General features: G+C 34.6%; 1 protein-coding gene across 1 annotated transcript; it reads left to right on the top strand.

Annotated features, from left to right (window-relative positions):
• The first annotated feature begins 2,928 nt into the window (after positions 1-2,928).
• LOC130718884 (uncharacterized) lies at positions 2,929-15,140 on the top strand. Its single transcript, XM_057569514.1, has 18 exons — positions 2,929-3,548; positions 3,684-3,794; positions 3,887-3,943; positions 4,087-4,163; positions 4,302-4,401; positions 5,212-5,288; positions 5,917-6,026; positions 6,113-6,216; positions 8,887-8,940; positions 9,074-9,129; positions 9,216-9,254; positions 10,702-10,843; positions 10,975-11,159; positions 12,004-12,071; positions 12,254-12,326; positions 12,946-13,007; positions 13,130-14,426; positions 14,647-15,140. The coding sequence occupies exons 1-18, from the start codon at positions 3,468-3,470 to the stop codon at positions 14,906-14,908; spliced, it is 2,955 nt and encodes a 984-aa protein (XP_057425497.1). The 5' UTR covers positions 2,929-3,467; the 3' UTR covers positions 14,909-15,140.
• The last annotated feature ends 3,945 nt before the right edge of the window (positions 15,141-19,085 follow it).

Raw genomic sequence — 19,085 nt, 5'->3', positions numbered from 1 at the left:
ATGACGGTATGGCGGAAAGCCGAAATCCCGCCATACATGACAAATAATGGCGGGATATTGCTCATGGCGGATATTTGATAACACCGGTTCATATAACATACAACGCGCTTCTATTATTTATAACTATCTATTAACAACCCTAACAAGGAAATATCGTGGCGCGCTTGCTTTTATATCTTTCTTGAGCGTGATGCTTTGCGTCAGCGTGGATTGGATGTTGATCCTCTTCGTCTGTTGTATGGAGTTGAGGCTGAGACGATTAATCGCCTTGGTAGAGTGCCTTGTTAGTCGTTGTTTCTGATTTCGAATTCTCGCTTTGAGGTTGGATAGTTTTTACTTCTCTCTAAGAATTTCTGGCTCATTTCCTACAAGTAGTTGATTTGAAGAGTTTAGCGCTTTGGCAGTTGGGTCTTAATGTGTTGTGGGAGGCCAGGAACCGAGTGGTCTTCGAGGGATAACTTTTCTTCCGCAAAGCGGCGCGCGACGGGGCTGCGTGGAGAACCACCGATAATGCATGTCTTGGTGCGACTTGCTACGAACTTGTCGTCGAGTTGGGTTTGTCTACGTTATAGATTGATATTTTGAGATCAATGACATTAAATTCATTACTCAATTGTACACTGGTATAAAATATTTAATTCAAATACATAGAACACTTAATAAAAATGTGAATGTTACATCTTTGATCGGAGTGAGACATATGAAGGAAGATTTACGATTGTGAAGGGGAGGTAATTGTTGACTTACTTATTCATTTATTTTTAAAAAGTATAAGTTAACAATTTACAATTTTTGGGAGCACATAATAAATGCAAAGTTATAACATGCTAACTTATTTTTCTCTAGTGCGAGTAAATGAATAAATTTATTATTAAATTATGTTCCGACACTCTTAAATAGCCACAATGTCCAATAGGATTTCAATCAGCCTAAAAGTCTCACTACTAAATGAACACCATGTTGATTGATCGAAATGACCAAGACAAAGAACATCTCGTCTAGAGAGCAGCCAAGCAAACACAACCGACTTGACTAATAATTCATCACAATCTTATCCAAAAATAATCATCATCTCCAAAGTCTTCACTAAGATTTCACGAAGGCCCTGCTCAGCAAGAATAACAATTATCATATCTATAAATATATGGTTGATTATTCATTTATGCAAACATTACTCGTTTTACTATCTCGTTGTTCTTCTATGATCATCGATTAATAGGTTGATGACTTTCTTCGTCGACCTCAACATGTGTCGAAGGAACGATTCTCCATGACCAGAACGACAACCATTGTGATAGATTGCTGTTGTTGTTGAGCGATAGCGAAAATGCAACTTTCTAGGTGGAGAAACATGCTTGAGAAGAAGGAAGAGAATGGAAGATTTGTGTTTGACAACTCCTATTGTAGGCTTCAAAGGGGAGGTCTTCTTGAACATAAATGTTCATGCATGGACATGGCCAAATCTAGAGTCCTCCATGGGAGAAGACCTAAACCTAGCTTTTTTTATTATGAAGATGTGGATCCCTATTACGAATTTACGAGTGGTCCTTCCTCCTTATGTAGAAGAGGCTAAAGCTACATGCATGGGTTTGGGCCTAAGCCCTAGACTGGCCCATGTAGACATAACCCGCCTTGGGGGCGGGATCGCCTAAGCCGAGCATAAGTCGCCAACATGGCGCAATAAACACATAACTTGTCAAAAGGGGAGACTAATATATGTAGGTGGTGTCGGATTCCATGCATGAAGAGGTCAGTCGTTTGTCGAAGATGTCATGGCTAATGGCTTGCCCAAGCTAGATGACTCACCTTTAGGGGAATCGCCTCTGTAGAGCACATCTTAAGCGAACCCTATACCGGGGAAATACATGACTAGTCTACATGCTCACAAGACACCGAGTCTGATGCATGAAGGCGAAGTGCGTCTTCAATAAGCGAGGATATCGTGACTGATATCATTTACCTGTCCAATAGGCATGTTGATTTCAATCCAAAACGCTAAAATGGAAGGAATGAATTGGTGAGGAATAAATGAATAGTAAAAAGCAAGAGCATGAGAAGCCATCTCAATTCTAATGTCGAAGTTACCCATGAATCCCGTGAACAAGGACAACCAACTCCTTCAAGAACAAATAAATATTTTAAATTTAAACTTAACTCATCACACTTCAGTTTTCTCATTCATAGATTAATAATAAAAAAAAGAACTTCCTTGGATTAACAAAAAAAAAAAGACAATTGGGACACAGAAGTTGAGATTTCTGATGGCGTGGTTGTGGAGACAGAGTGTGGTGGTCAGTGAGGATGGAGGAGTTGTAGTGGTGATTAGGAAAATGATGTGGTGTCTAGTAGTTTCAAGTAAGGTAAGGGAAGCAAAAAGTCAATAAGCCAACATTCAACTAAAACGTAATAAAAAAATGGCGCATCATAAAAAAGTTAGTATTTTTGATTAAAAGATACGGTATAACCAAAACGGCAAACTGTTGTCCTTGAATGATAGCTCAAGTTGTAAGAGCTGTGAGACATATGAGTTTGGAGGGGAGGTTCATGGATCAATTCCTCCTGACGGATGCAATTTAAATTCCGATATACAAAAAAAACCGCAAACGGCTAGAAATGTCAGGGATGCAAATTATAATTTTTGAAATTTAAGAACCTCATTTGCAGAATCACCTAAAATGGAGGAGTGAAAGTATAATTAAATAAGAAAGATAAGAAAAGTTCAAAAGTACCGTCTAGAGATACCGACGTCAACGTGGACCGTTATTTACGACTTTCAGAAAAAGAGAAAAAAGAGACCGACGATAGTGCAGTACACTTCAATTTTCAATCCAAACGAAAGGTATTCACCACCAAATATAAAACACCACTAATTAATTAATAAAGTTATTATTATTATTGTAAGAGAGATAGAGAGAGAACATTTAAAAAGGAAGGGCCATCATCATCATTTACTTTCCTTAACCATTCTTCCTTCCTCTGCCAAGCGATCCGAGTTGGGAACCCAGTAAAACGAGTTGCTGACTCGGCGGTACAGCCGGCGGTTCCTCCTCTCTGCGCACCCAAATCGAATATCTCGTCATCATTATCTCGTAACTGTCACGATATATTCGATTCCATTTCCTTCTTATCACTCTTTTGCTTCATCTTCAAACTCACTCACACACACACTCTTCGTTTTCCCCAATCTCTCTCTCTGTTCCATAAATTCTGGAAATCGTGGATGATTTTGATAAGATCTCGATAGAGCTAACTGCTACTTTGATTTTCTGAGAACTCGGTTTTCCTTAATTTGAAGGTTGCTATGCTTGGATTGGATTGGATTGACTCGTTCAATTCAACATCAAGCTTTGATTATTGATTTGGATTCGAGTGATTTTTGCTTTTTTCGGTTTGATTTTGATCTCTTCTTCGAGGAGAGTAGTTCTGTTCTGTGTTGTGGTGGATATAGAGATTCTTGAGGAGGCAACATGGTTAGCGGGAGTATCTTTCATTTCAGAAAGAATTCATGGCCTGCTGAAGAGTATATAAGCAAATCCACTTTACAGCGTGTATGTATATGCTTTGATTTTCTGGTTTTTTGATTTGCTTTGTGTTATTCAGAAGCTGATAGAGTGATAGGATAAGGTTGCGAAGTTGCAAAAATTGCATTTGATTATGAATGGAAACTGTGTTTGTTTTTGCAGTTTGATTACGATAGTGCTGCTCCTCCTGAACAAGCTTGGAGAAGGAAATTGAACAGCCATGCCAATCTTCTTAAAGAATTTAAAATCACTTTTATGGAAGCTATAAAGATGGCAAGTCATTTCATATAGTTGTTATCTTCCTTGTTAAATTCATGTGATGCTCTCTATCTGTTCTTACTGTGATTGAGATTTCAAAATTGCAGGTTCGATTAGGCATTCGCATGTGGTCATATGTTAGGGAAGAGGCTTCTCATGGAAGGGTAAATTTCGAATTCTCCTTCCTTATCTGGCCATTAATTGCTCTGTGTGTGTGTTACTATGAAAGAGTTACTTAAATCTCAAATAGAATAGTGTGTTGAAAGTTGGGATTTCTTACTTCATTCTGTTGGCTTGATTTCTGCAGAAAGCACCTATAGATCCTTTCACTCGAGAAAGTTGCAAGCCGTCTGCATCGCAAGGAGTTCCACTTGGTGGGATGGGGTATGAAGTAGTCCAATTAAAACTAATTAATCACTTGACTGGTTAATTTTGTTTAGAATTCAAATGAGTAATGGGGTACTCTCTACAATGTGTTTTTCTTGCTTATTATGTTGATTTATTGTTTATATACTTATGCAGGAGTGGCAGCATATCAAGAGGATTTAGAGGTGAGTTTAGACAATGGCAAATTATTCCTGGCTTATGTGAACCGTCACCTGTCATGGCCAACCAGTTCTCTGTAAGACCTGTTTTTCCATTCTTCTCTAATTGGGTGGCTTTAAATATGCTTGTTTTTTGTTAAGATTCATACCTGTATTTATGTGGATTTATTTCCCTTCTCGTGTTATTAAATTTTTACTGATTTGTTCAGCATGTAGCGTCAGACACGTATAATCATATGCATGTATGTATACGTGATGTAATTATTATTTAGTGCCATTGTAGCTAGCTATTAACCTTTGCCCATCAGCCACCTAAAGAAGGAAAAAGCTCCATGAAACATGAAAATCCTCTCTAGTATAATTATTTATACCCCTAAAAAATATCCATTAAATTTTTAGGATAAGGCTTGGTTTGTTGTTGGGATGAAATATGAAATTAGTAAGCCAATATTGTACGTTGATAAGTTTTCTTCAGAATGTAATTGTAATGTCCAAGAACCTGCAATTATAATAAGTGGAAGTTATGATGATAATTTGAAGCATAAAAAAATTTATCATGTAAAAAGGGTTAAGAATCTCATCATGACTTGCAGTGACAAATCATAAAATTAGACAGCCAACGTGAGGGGAGTCAGAGTGCAGTTATGCAAAAAAGCAATAGAAATAGAAGTCTGTTAATCATGCTGTCCAGAAAAGAAGAGAACAGAAATACTGAACCTAGTTTCTATTTTCACTTTTAATTAAAAAAAAGAAGTTTCTAGTTTCACTTGTTATTACTTTGCGTACATAAGGTTGTTGCCCTCGTACCTGTGATTATGTTTACTGTTTATGGCCATTTTGATCTGCAGCTTATATTTGGAATATCTGGTTATTTACTTTCATTGCAGATTTTTATAAATAGAGAGGGAGGAAACAAAAGTTTTGCATCAGTTTTGGCTCCTGGACAGCATGAAGGTTTAGTAGGGTAAGGAAGAATATGGTGAAAAACAATCTTACTCAACTTAAAGTGCCTCTTTCGTTAAAGTGACCTTTTTATTTGTTATTTCCAATTATCACTAAAAATTAAAAAACCATTGGATTACTTTTACTTAGGGGATAATGGATGATAAGTTAATATCTGTCATTTCCACCCAACGTTCTCTTATTTGACAGTTGAAATTTCATGCAGTCCTATGATCCTTCCATTGACCTTTTTAATGCTTAAGTGAAGTTCTGGCTTATATTTGTAAATGACGGAACTAAAATTTTGTGGAAGATTTTCATCTTCATTTTGGAGGGAAGTTATAGATGATGGAAATAATTTACAGGCATGGCAGAATGTGTGTGTGGCTTATAAGAACCAAGTATGGGCACTACAACATTCTAGAAAGCTTTGACTAATAATTTGCTGTGTGCTGCTGTCCATTTAACACCCATGTGGACATCGACAGAAGCAACCATATGGCTATAGCGAGTTAGCACTTTGTTGTCTGTCTGGCAATGAATATAATCTGAAATCTGCTTATCAAGGCTATTTAGTACCTTTGAGTGCTTCTCATATATCAAGATACTTATATACATTGACCTCATATGTTTCATGTTAATTTTTCCAGGTCTAGCAAGAAAGCTGATGATCAGGGCATATCATCATGGGGATGGAATCTAAATGGCCAGCATTCAACTTACCATGCTTTGTTTCCAAGAGCTTGGACAATATATGATGGTATCTCCATTTATTTAAGTTCTTCCATTGCTAAATCTGTATGATCCTCGTGAATTCTTGTTTAATAGCTATTTTCTTATTCTTAGGCGAGCCAGATCCAGAACTAAAAATATCATGCCGGCAGATATCCCCTTTCATACCACATAATTATAAAGAAAGCAGTCTACCTGCTGCTGTTTTTGTCTATACGGTGTGTAATTTTCTTCAACTATTGTTAATTAAATTTATCTGTCAAAAAGGCAATGGCTGACTTCCTTAGTATTGTAAGCTGGTTTTTAACCTGTTTATTGTTATACTTTATTATACTAAATACTGGCTAGTTGCTGCAGCCTAGCTTTCTTAGTTGATAACAGTAATAAGAGGTTTCTCTCAGTTTATGTCGAAGTAGCGTAGAATCTGGTATACTGTCGTCTTGTATGAAATTATAATTCACTAAGATGTCTGGTCCCCTTATGAAAAACATGTGGATAAGACTGTTTGATTGCCGCAAATCAGCTGCCTCGGTTTGACCCTTCTGGGATGTTGTTGTGCAAATCCTTTTTCTACTTTCTAGCCTATTTGGTGAAAGCCATGGTTTAAGTTTTTTATTTGGACTACCTTGCTTAATAGAATTCATGCAAATGACATAATTGCTGATTCATAGGTTACATCAGCCTCTTTCCCTTGTTATTTGTGTTATGTATGGTCATTATTGAGAACCAGTTCCCGTTGTCCAGCATTTTGGTGAATGCATGGGGTTATAATTCAGTGATTTACAACACAGATATATCATGAGTTAGATTTTAACCAATAATGAGTTATACAAGTTATTGCCCATTATATATATGTACTGATTAGCTGTTCTTGTAATTAATACTCTACAGCAACAATAACCAAAGCCTTTTCCACTAGGTTTGTATCTCTATTTAATTACTGTATAAAAAGCTAGTTTTACCTGAAGTCTTCATCTACTTCAATATGGCATCAAAGGAGTATCATCATTCATGACTTAGTGTGTTTTGGTTCTAACTTTGGGAGTAGAGTCAATTCTCATTGACCAAAATCAGTTTTAGGTGATTATATAGATGTTTGGTATCGACTTAGAGAATCGATTTTACTCCCAAAATATATAGATGTTTGGCATCGACTTAGAGAATCGATTTTACTCCCAAAATGAATTTTGTGGAAAAGCTAGAGAGGGTAGCTTCTAAGTGGACATAATTAATTGTTGGATTTCATAACTGTATTTTGTTACACTACCCTATAGAAATCAGTTTTCCAATAAACGTATCTAAACACCAATCACTTCACTTTCAACTCACTTTTGAGCTCACTACCAAAATCAATCCTATCCAGAATCAATTCTGACAATGCTGATGCAAAGTACAAACATGCAGTTAATCTATTTCGTTGCTATGTTCCCAATATACGGAACCCTTTGTTTGGTGTAACTACATAACCTGTGTCAAAGCATGGATCTCCCCCCTGAAATCCATAACCATAGAGAGCTCATTGGAATGTCCTTGCTAGTGAGCAAGGTTTTCACCTTCCTTTACAGAGAGAGATCACCATCTAATTGATGGAGCTTGGACCTAGAGACAAGTTCACCATTTGTGTCATTGGCATCAACTCAGCTGGTGGACTCACTGGCATTGAAACAGGCACTGGAGAAGAAATGAATGATATCGTTGCCTATCTCAAAGGAGACCCATCATAATAGTCTGATGAGTTGGTGCTTTGGGAGCTTGCTAGGCATGAGTTAGAGCTACTTTAGTGTGGACGAAGAAGTACACTTGCTGCTACTAACTGATCCCGTCCTTGAAGGGCTGAGTGCTTGAGTCAGGCAGTGCTCAAGGTGGAGTTAGCACTCAAACATGCCATGTTTGAATTTCTAATAGTCTCCCTTCTTGAAATTCCCCTTGTGGAAATGGGGATTGGGGTAGGCCACGGCTTTGTATTTTAACGTCCTTGGTTCCGCCAGGGATCCTTCCCTTGGGGTAAACGTACAGAGATAGGGTATAACAAAAGTACAAAACCAACTCATTGCGCGGATGGCCACACATCCTCTATCTACTTTTTGAAAGATTTCCTATTAAAAATAATAATAACAAAAACTATTTTCAACTGGAAGTATAGCCTTTTTTTATGGATTCAAATTCAAAAGAGGAAGTGGTCCTTAGATTCATGTCTAAGTCAGGAAGCACCTGCTATATTTTTTTTTATGCGGGGCAGAGTGAAACAACTAGGCTTTCTAAAAGGTATCAAGATAAGGACTATTGGACTCCTGCCCAAACTCTTTGTGAATGAATTCCTCCATCTGAACTCTAACTAATGGTGCTTCTTCTTCCACGATTAACTGTGCAAACATGTAGCTGCGATAACCCTTTGACATCTGCAACAATTGCTGACGTCCTGACATGTTCCCTGATCAGCTCTCCCTAGCAGGCCACCGTGCCTTGCTATGCTTATTTAAGTGTTAGAAATACTATTAATGCTCTCATTGTTTTACATTTTTCACATCCGTAAGCAGGTTGTGTTCTGAAGTGTTCACTGCCTTTTGGTATTCTTGTTTTGATCATTTGGATTGAGGTTGACGTTGGGGGGTTGATGAGGGGCAAGGAAATTTGCGAAATCGTTTCTTTCTTGTTTTCTCTGTTGATAAACCTACAACTAGTCAGCTACTTCTCTATGAAATAAGAATATAGAATTGTTTGTTTTATTACATTTTCTATTCAAAGTCAGTGAAATATTTGGTATTACTCTGAATTTTCTGCATTCTACATTCTTTTCATATTATCTGTTACATTATGCATTTTGTCTTTTGATATGAAGGAACATGTATTTTCATGATTTTTGAAGAGCTTACTTGTTTCTTTGGTAGTTGGTAAACACTGGCAAGGAAAGAGCTAAAGTCAGCCTTCTATTTACTTGGGCGGTAAGATATTATTTTAATCTGAAGATTTGTTTTAAATTTTCACAACATTTATTTTTTGACGGTTTGAGGAGGGGGAGGGGTGTTACAATGACTAAGCCATGGATAAATAATCATCCATATTAATTTTCTGCAGAATTCCATCGGTGGAAACTCACACTTGTCAGGAGATCATGTGAATGAACCTTTCATGTTAGTATTTCTTCTAATCTGATATATGAATGCTTTGTATATAGAGCAAGCTTTACCAACATTTTAACACTATTTTTCATTCACAGAGCTGAAGATGGAGTCTCCGGTGTACTTCTATATCACAAGCAAGTTATCAAACTTTATAGCTATATATGACGGTTGGTTTGCAGATTTCTCTTTATAGTTTATATGCAACTGCTTAATAAGTCAATTACTTGGGTCCCGTTTGGGAAAACAGCTTAATTAAGCGCTTATGACATGGGCGCTTATTCATAAGCTATTTTAAAAAAATTATTGAAATAAGTTGAAAATAAGCTATCTATAAGCATAAGCTCTTTTTCATAAGCTACATAAGCTATCTTAAGTAGCTTATGAAAATAAGCTCAAAACAGCTTATGGGTAGGCCATAAGCAGTTTGCATAAGCTTTCCCAAACACTAGCATAAGTGCTTATGCTATCAGATAAGCTCAAATAAGCTCTTCCAAACGGGGCCTTGAAGGTTCTGAAATTTCTAAGGAGCTCTTGCTTATTCTTGTTAATAAGCTGAGCCTGATCATGAATTTACATCTTCCCCGGAGTCCTACACTACTATTCATAAGTTATTGAAATAAGTTAATTTGAGAAGCTTATTGAGATAAGCTCAAAATATGTTATAAGTATGTATAAGCGTTTATTCATTAGCTGATATGAGCAACTTATGAAAATAAGCTAAAAAAAGTTAATAGGTAGGTCATAAGCTATTTACATAAGCTCTTACAAACACTTGCATTGAGGTTTATGCTATAATATGAACTCAAATAAGGTCTTCCAAATGGGCCCTATCTCCCTATCAAGTATTCATGATTTTGGAAAGCAAGGATAAAAAAGCTCTGCGATGCTTTTTTTGCTGTCTTTGTTTGGAATGTCATCCCAGATCGCTTAAACAACATTTTTAGCCATTATATCTCCTGTCAAACAAATCTCATTTTTCTTTTTGGTTCCCAAGTTAATGGTTCTGTGCTTTGTCCCCAACTATTTGAGGTTGTTGGGAATTTTTACCTGTTTCATGAAGGAATTGGGCTTCTCATTGGAGCTGATGTAATCCCTTTCTTGCTTCTGTCATTTGATGATTTTGCTGGATGTGTATCCTCACACTTATTCTTTTCTCTAATAGAATCTACTTTTTTTCATAAAAATATAAGACATCAGGTGATATCTCCCTTGGAAAAATGGCACTTGAGCTTCTTTCTTCATGTGGAAACTTCTGATCAAATAGGAAAATATCATATATCATATTGTTATAAAAAAATTAGAGAAAATGCAACTGAGGGAACTGGGATTCATAAGATATCTCCAAAATAGATGCGGATAAAAACAATATTTTTCTGAAATTGATTGTTTAGTCTGGGTTATCCTTTTGGTTTGGGATTTTTAAATGAACTTGTTACTCGTAAAAACAAATTAAGGAAATTCAATCTTTAGGGCTATCGTCTTTTTTTTTATGCATGTGCACATTCATGTGAATTGGGTACATACTGCTACGTAAATGATGAATCTGGTGGGTATATTCTTAAAGTCATTCCGATATTGCAGAACAGGAAAATGCAACCCTCCTGTTACTTTTGCCATAGCTGCATGCGAGACACAGAATGTTAGTGTTTCTGTTTTGCCTAGTTTTGGGCTGTCTGAAGGAAGTAGCGTAACAGCAAAAGGAATGTGGAGTAAAATGGTGAAGGTACTAATCACGTGTGTTTTTGGAGTTTCTAAATGATATTTATAGTTCGCCCATCACCACTACCTTCTTCCAACTATTTTTAGTATGGAAAGGATACAGGATTGGTTCTAATTGAAATGTTGTAATTTAAGGATGGGCATTTTGACCGGGAAAATTTCTCTTCTGGACCTAGTATTCCCTCATCACCTGGAGAGACACTATGTGCTGCTGTTTCTGCTTCCACTTGGGTAGAACCCCATGGAAAATGCACTGTTGCATTTAGTCTTGCATGGACATCTCCAAAAGTGAAGTTTGTAAAAGGAAGTTCTTTCCAAAGGTAATCAATGTTATTTGAGAATATTTTGGTTAGTATTAATTTATCCTTGAACAGCTTCTTTTCTATATCTTAAATAAAGAATAGTTGTGTGCTTTTTACCTGCATGTGGTTCAAAATATGGTTTAATCACTTTCTCTGAAATAGGTTGGGCTGCATTTTGGTTTAGGAAAATGACTAAGATAGTTTTATTTTGTTAGTAGAGCAGCTGGGCCTTTGAGTTGCTGAGCTTAGAGGAAAATTTTAAAATCTGTACCGATTTAAAGAGTGCATACAAGATTTAAGCATGTGAAGTTATCTTATGTAATTACTAATTAGTAAGAGTCCATTGTCTCCTTGTACGTCATTTTTGAATCGTCAATGGTGGTTGCTTTAATGGCATATCATCCAATTGAACATGGAACGAGTCTTCCTGTACTTTAGAGGCATATGTCATATATGGAACAAATTACCATTGTAAGCTACTAAGCTCTTAATATTATGTTCTTAGTTACTGCATCTATGAAGTTTTTCTTGCTCTCCTCTTAAATACCTCTATATAATTATCTTGTGTTATGCTGCACTATGTGATCCTAGTAAAATGTCGTTATCCTAAATAAAGCTTTGTTAACTCTTCAAATTAATAGCATCACTCATTTTTCCATTTTTGAACTGATGAGCTTTTTAATGCCCCTCATATGTTTCTGGGCGAGAGAGATTTGTGCCTTTGTGGAATTTTTCTAGAAAATAACAAAAATATTTCCTTTTTGTTGTAAGGTTGCAAGACATGCAGGATACTGGCAATCTATGAATTATTCTGTATGATTATGTTCTGATAAGTTAAACTCGCTCAATTATTTTACTGCAGGAGATATACAAAATTTTATGGGACTTCTGATAGAGCTGCAGTGGACTTGGCCCATGATGCATTGACACGTAAGTTGTTGGTTTCGATTGAAATTGATATTCTTCAGGCCAGTTTTTTTTTTTTTTTTTTTTTTCCCGCTTTGCAGTTATATTATGTCACATTTCAAACGTAAAAGATTCTAATGTTTCTCAAGTGATCCGAGACTTTCATTTGTAGCATATAACACCATGAGGTTCTGAATTTTATGCAGATTACAAACGATGGGAAGAAGAGATTGAGAAATGGCAGGGTCCTGTTCTTAAGGATGAGACAATACCTGAGTGGTAATTTCCCTTTTAACTATCAATGTACATTATATTATATGTGTGAGTGTGTGTGTGTGTTTCACCGTGTGTTTTTGAGTTATGGGTCATTGCTAATGCTAGTTACTCAAAGCTTGAGGTCTATAGGTGTAGAGTACAAGACATATAGTAAAACTTGGTTTTTTCTAGCTGATGTATAGCTCTCTATTTTTTTGGCATAAATTGCATTTTGGACTGTTAAAAAGCAAAGATGCTTCGATATGTGTTTCAAACAATCATTCTCCTCCTTTGTTCCAAGAATGGGTTTATGGTCTTTCCTTCGGGTTATTTGTCTGATCTCAAGACCCAGGCGCTGACTTTGTATAATTAAGCATGCATGCTTTTGTGTATTCTGTCCAATCTGTAGAAGATAGATCATTGAACAGTAACAGAAGCCTTTTTCCAACCAGGTGGAGTTCCTAAATCATTTTTTCAGTAAAAATAATCATAAAGATCTAATGTTTTTAATGGCTTCTCTAGAGTTTTCCTTTGTCTTGCTCTACCTCTATTTATCAAGCTATCCTCTATCCACTCTTCTTGCTGTGCCTTTTATTGGGGGCTAGGTGAAGGTAGACAATGCACTTAAACTTTCTTTTTACAGGTACAAGTTTACATTGTTTAATGAACTCTACTTCCTTGTTGCTGGTGGAACGATTTGGATTGGTATGTATGAAAATAAGCTTATTGTATTACAGTTTATTTTCAATGGGTGTCTGGTTTGTCATTGGAAGTTCCTAGTCAGTTTAGTCTTAATGAAATCATTACTGCCTTGATCTTTCTGCCAGACTCGCCATTGCAATCTCCGCTTGTGAGGAGTGACCGGGATCAGGTGAATGCGTTGCAAAATGCAGTTGTCAAAGTTACTGAAGCTAAAGTGGACTGCCGAACAAGGGAAGTTGTTGAGTGTACTACAGATAGTACCTATGATTCTACTACTTCTAGAGGGCATAATCATGTATATGAAAATCATTTTGTAGATGAGTCTCATGAAAATGAATCTGTGGATACTCTCAGAAGAGAAAACTCTATTGGCACTCACAATACCTCAACAATGATGGGCCAACAATATGATGATAATGATGTTGGAAGGTTCTTGTACTTGGAAGGAGTGGAATATATCATGTGGTGCACATATGATGTGCACTTTTATGCTTCATTTGCGCTTCTTGCACTCTTTCCTCGTATTGAATTAAATATACAGCGTGAGTTTGCTAAAGCTGTCTTGTGCGAGGACGGCAGAAGAGTTAAGTTTCTGGCAGAGGGAAACTGGGGGATTCGTAAGGTTTATGGGGCTGTGCCACATGATTTGGGTACACATGATCCGTGGTTTGAAATGAATGCTTACAACATTCATGATACTAGTAAATGGAAAGACCTGAACCCAAAATTTGTACTTCAGGTGTATCGAGATTTTGCTGCAACAGGTGATTTGCAATTTGGAGTTGACGTGTGGCCTGCTGTTCGTGCTGCAATGGAGTACATGGATCAATTTGATAGGGACGGCGATTGCCTTATTGAGAATGACGGGTTCCCTGATCAAACATACGATACATGGACGGTCCACGGTGTGAGTGCTTACTGTGGGTGTCTTTGGCTTGCTGCTCTTCAAGCTGCAGCTGCCATGGCCCTTGAACTAGGTGACAGAGATTTTGCGGAATCATGCAAGAGGAAGTTTATGAAGGCGAAGCCAGTTTTTGAAGAAAAACTGTGGAATGGTTCTTATTTTAACTATGACAGTGGATCAAGTGGTAATAGTAAATCCATTCAAGCAGATCAATTGGCTGGGCAATGGTATACAGCTTCCTCAGGGCTTCCCTCCCTTTTTGATGAACCTAAAATAAAAAGTGCTCTCCGTAAGGTTTATGATTTCAATGTAATGAAAATTAAAGGAGGCAGGATGGGTGCTGTAAATGGCATGCATCCCAATGGTAAGGTGGATGAGACCTGTATGCAGTCTCGCGAAATATGGACAGGTGTAACCTATGGTGTTGCTGCTACTATGATACTTTCCGGAATGGAAGAAGAGGCCTTCAGAACTGCTGAGGGTATATTTCTAGCAGGCTGGTCAGAAGATGGATACGGGTAACTTCCTATGTTAGAACTAACTCAGCATTCTTTTCACACAAATATATTTAGCTATTTGACTTCATATTTTTCTTTTCAATATGGTAATTATTTTAATCCAGTGATAGAATTAATGAGAATCATCACACTATAAGTTGTTAGGTAGTGTAATGTGTGACAAGTCTTAAATTTATGCAGTTATTCCTTCTCTAACATTCTACCATTTGGCACATAACAGATACTGGTTTCAGACTCCAGAGGCATTTACAATTGATGGGCACTACCGGTCTCTCATATATATGAGGCCACTGGCAATTTGGGGCATGCAATACGCATTAACTCTGCCTAAGGCAATTCTTGAGGCCCCTAAAATGAACATCATGGACAGAATCCATATATCCCCTCTTAATGGAGGATTCTCTCACAATGAAACAGGTGTGAGAAAGATTGCAACAAAAGCAAAATGCTTTAGCAATTCTGTGTTTAATTGTGCTTGCTGATTGGTAACATGTAAGCACATAATTTTTGTATAGGTAACTTCTTCAAATTGTTCCCTTACTGAATCCTCTGCTAGAGCAATTAACAATGGTGGTCGAGTCCGGGGGAGTGTGTATTAGAAATAAGGAGAGTTCGGTTGTAACTTGTAACTTATAGCCTTTTAGGTTAAACCATGAAGTTTACCTTTTTCTGTAATTGTACATTCTTATTTATGTTCTTGAGATGTTATCTAAATTTGGCGCCTTCCATTTTCTGAAATGTTTTAGTGCATGCTTAGAAGTTTTTCTGATTCTGAAGTCAATTACATTTTAAATATATATTTTTTACAATAATATAGTGTACATATGTGGCATTGTCAGTCAACATCGTGGGATAACATGATGGGGATTTTCATAATTAAGGAATTTTTTTCTTGGTCTTCCTACTTGAAAAAGATCGACCGAAGAATGCAGATTATTTTTAACTTTTTTGAATATTTCAATATCTTTTTTAAAAGAAGGAGCGGTTAAGCTGCATAATTTTTTTTTTCAAATTACTTCTATTGTAGACTAGAATTAAAATGACATCTTCTCTTTCATTCTTTCAAGGGTTATTACTATTTTTTCTTCTTTAGTTTATTGTTTTTTTTATTGTTGATAACTACTTACTAGAAACATCCCATTTCTTAAATTCTTAGGATCGTGATATTTGCCTCCTTCGGAGAGAATCAAGTTTGAGCCGGGAACATTCACATTATGGTGGGGCTAGCTCTTCCAGCGAGGGGTTTTTCATACACAAGACTCGAACCCGAGACTTTGTTTAAGGGAGATCAAGCATGTACCACTTGAACCAACCACCCGTAGGTCGACATCTTGGTAATTAAGTGGCACTCCTGTAATATTTTGTTTAGAAGAGGGGAGGAAAATTGAGAGGGCCAAAATTCCCCCTAATTCAATTTTGTCCTCCCTCTAATAGTAAGGGGATTTGAAGGAAACATAATTTTTCAGACAAATTTGTATTATTTTTTTCATGTTTAGAAACTTAAATATATTTTAAAATTCAATGGCAATAAAAAGTAATGTTAATCTTCGCTCCTCAATTAAAAAAAATGAATTATTTCTCTTTTTTCTCTCGTTAACCAAACATGATTACTTCACATTTTGAAAATGTTTTTAAAGAAAATGTTTTCTAAAATAAGTGGAAATTCAGAAACAAAAAATTATCGTTTTCTATGTTTTCAATCAAAATCAAAACACTTTGAGATTGGAAATGTTGAAAACGCGGTGGCACTCCTGTAAATATGTGTAATTTTAATTGTAACTGGTTCTAACTTCTTCTGGTGAGCGAATATCACGAGTTCGATATGGAGATGTCAAGAGAGGCCGGTGGGCCTGTTTGCACTCTCCAAGTCTAGCAAGTTGTATAAGAAATAATTTGGTGTTGTTTCACGTTTTACTAAACAAACTAGCGTTTTTACCTCGTGCGTTGCACGGCGATTAAGTTTATTGTGTAGATATATATGTAGAATAGTTGTATAACAGAGAATAAGTTCAAATATGTATGTGAATAGACCAACTTAAAAATGTTAAATAATAAACGTTGTATAACCCACCAATGTCAACACATGAACAATAAAATAAATCAAAGTTTTTACGGAATGCTTGCAAAAACAAAATGTTAAATATTGTTTATTTTGGAGAATTAAGACAGATCTAATAAAAATAAATTAAATCAATTCCTTTGAATAGTTCCGGTTTTATAACTTGTAAGAGCCATGTCAGAAGTCAAATTTGAGGAACACTTTTTGCTGATTTTCATTCCTTCAATTTTATGGTTATTAATTTAAATTTAAATGACTAAAAAGTCAAGCATTAAAAACAACAATAAGGGGAATTAAAACAGTTTTATTCAGTACCACAAAAATCAAATCTCCATAATCAATATAGGTACATAGTTAAAAAAAATTGGTACGTACAAACGTTTTTTTTTAAATAGAAATAAATTAAAAATCACATGATATTTTGCTAAAAATTCTCTTCATACATAAAATAGGTTAAATGCATTAACCACCATCATTTTGATTTATTTATTGTTATTGGACAAAAGAGTTTAAAGGTATTGACCACCAACATTTAATGTAATTTTATTTCCAACGAAATTTAATAAATTAATTACGTTGAGTGAATTTTTAAAAATCATGATACAAATTAACATTATGTGAAAAAAGAATTTCTTAAATACATTAATTACAAATTATATTAAATGAATTACATACATTCATATTTAAATATAGGTGAAAATGACTTTTTACGCAGATTTTGGCTAATTACAACATTTAAAAATAATGCTGCCGCGAAATAAGGTATATTCATTTCATTAATGCATTAAAGTAATTTTGGCAAAATTATGATATGAATTAATTTTTATAAATTAATTGTATAAAAAAAGTCAAGCATTAAAATCAAGTGATCTATACTTTTTTATGCATTATATGATTTCGGTTTATTATATATGCTGGTTATTACACTTAATTAATGCAAAAATAAGCAAAATGATTGTAATTAATGCAGCAAATGTAATTTGTATCATGATTTTTAACAAATCAGTCAACGATATTAATGAATATAATTGTCGTTTATATTTTTAAAATTTATATACATTGAATTTGAATGTTCACGCATTTTTTATTGAAGAAAACATATTAAAAGTAAATATTTTTTCTTTGATCTATTGGTTCCACCCATTTTTAATTTAGGCATTTTTTCCCAATTTATGAAAACATATACTGAACACATTATAGGCGGATTTTTTGTATATACACAGTAAAAGAAGGTTTGTTGATAACATCCAAAGTAATATCAAATAATAAATAAAAATTTATAGTTAAAAATCGCAAATTTATTTTAATTTCCTCATTTAATTTAATTTACTTATTTATTTTAATTTCCTCATTTAATTTAATTTCCTTTTTAACTCAACAATCAATATTTTTTTAAAAAAAATTAACCAATTAATGTTAAATGATAATTAAGGTGATTATGTTTATTGAATGGGCAATGATTGATTACATTAAAAATACTACCATTTTTTAAAATCATTCCAAATTTGATTATTAAAATTTGGTGAGTCTGAAAAAATTAAAGTTAAGTAAATGCATTTTATTTCTCAAAATGAAAAGGAAAAACTCAATATTTCTCACTTAATTTAATTTTCTTATTTAATTTAATTTCCTTATTTAAGTTATTAGTTTAGATTTTAACCTAACACTCAATATGTTGTTAAAAAAAATTAAGTAAAATATTGAGTGTATATTTTTAACGTCATACTCATGTATAAAACTTTTTTTTAACTTGAAACATTGATTTTCCTTAGTGAAGCTCCGATATAGAATTTTTCCGATCTTTTTTAACTTGAAACAAATAATAGTGATATTTGATTTTGAATAAAAAAAATGTGTTAATTCAGTTTTTTTATAAAATATAAAAAAACGAAAATTTGTATCTCATTAAGGAAAGTGATTATTTATCAAAAATCTCACATCGAATAACGAAATTCTTTTATTTTGAACTTGGAATCAATCAAACATTAATGCCCAAAGTTTTTCCCACTGATTTAAAGTTGATTTAGGCAAGGAATAATCAATCATTTTCCTTTTAAAAATTTTGAACTTGGAATCAATCAAACATTAATGCCCAAAGTTTTTCCCACTGATTTAAAGTTGATTTAGGCAAGGAATAATCAATCATTTTCCTTTTAAAAATTAATGCAAGAAAATGTAATGTATTAACTAACTTCCCAATTTGAACCTGATATAGGTCATCATTTCCTTTTTTATATTTATTCGGTAATAAAGAATAATAATATTATGTAAAGAGAATATATACACATTAGGTCCTTAATTTGTGGATTTTAAGCTATCAATTTATTTTTACAATATTAAAACCTTTTTTTTTTGAGTTTTTTTTTAGAAAGGAAATGCATCTACTCAACTTTAATTTTCTCCTTCAAATCAGACTCACCAAATTGGATGATTAAATTTGCAATATTTTTAAAAAATGGTTTTCGTAAATGATTTTTATATATTGAACACTAATTTAAATCTTATGTTTTTTGGAAGGTATTTTCATCAAACATAGTAAATTGAAATTGAACTCAGAAGTACTTGCGAACTCCATAATCCGAATAATTTATTGAAAGAAC

Source organism: Lotus japonicus, chromosome 5, assembly GCF_012489685.1.
Source record: "Lotus japonicus ecotype B-129 chromosome 5, LjGifu_v1.2".
NCBI lineage: Eukaryota > Viridiplantae > Streptophyta > Magnoliopsida > Fabales > Fabaceae > Lotus > Lotus japonicus.
This window is presented reverse-complemented; position numbering and strand designations above follow the sequence as displayed.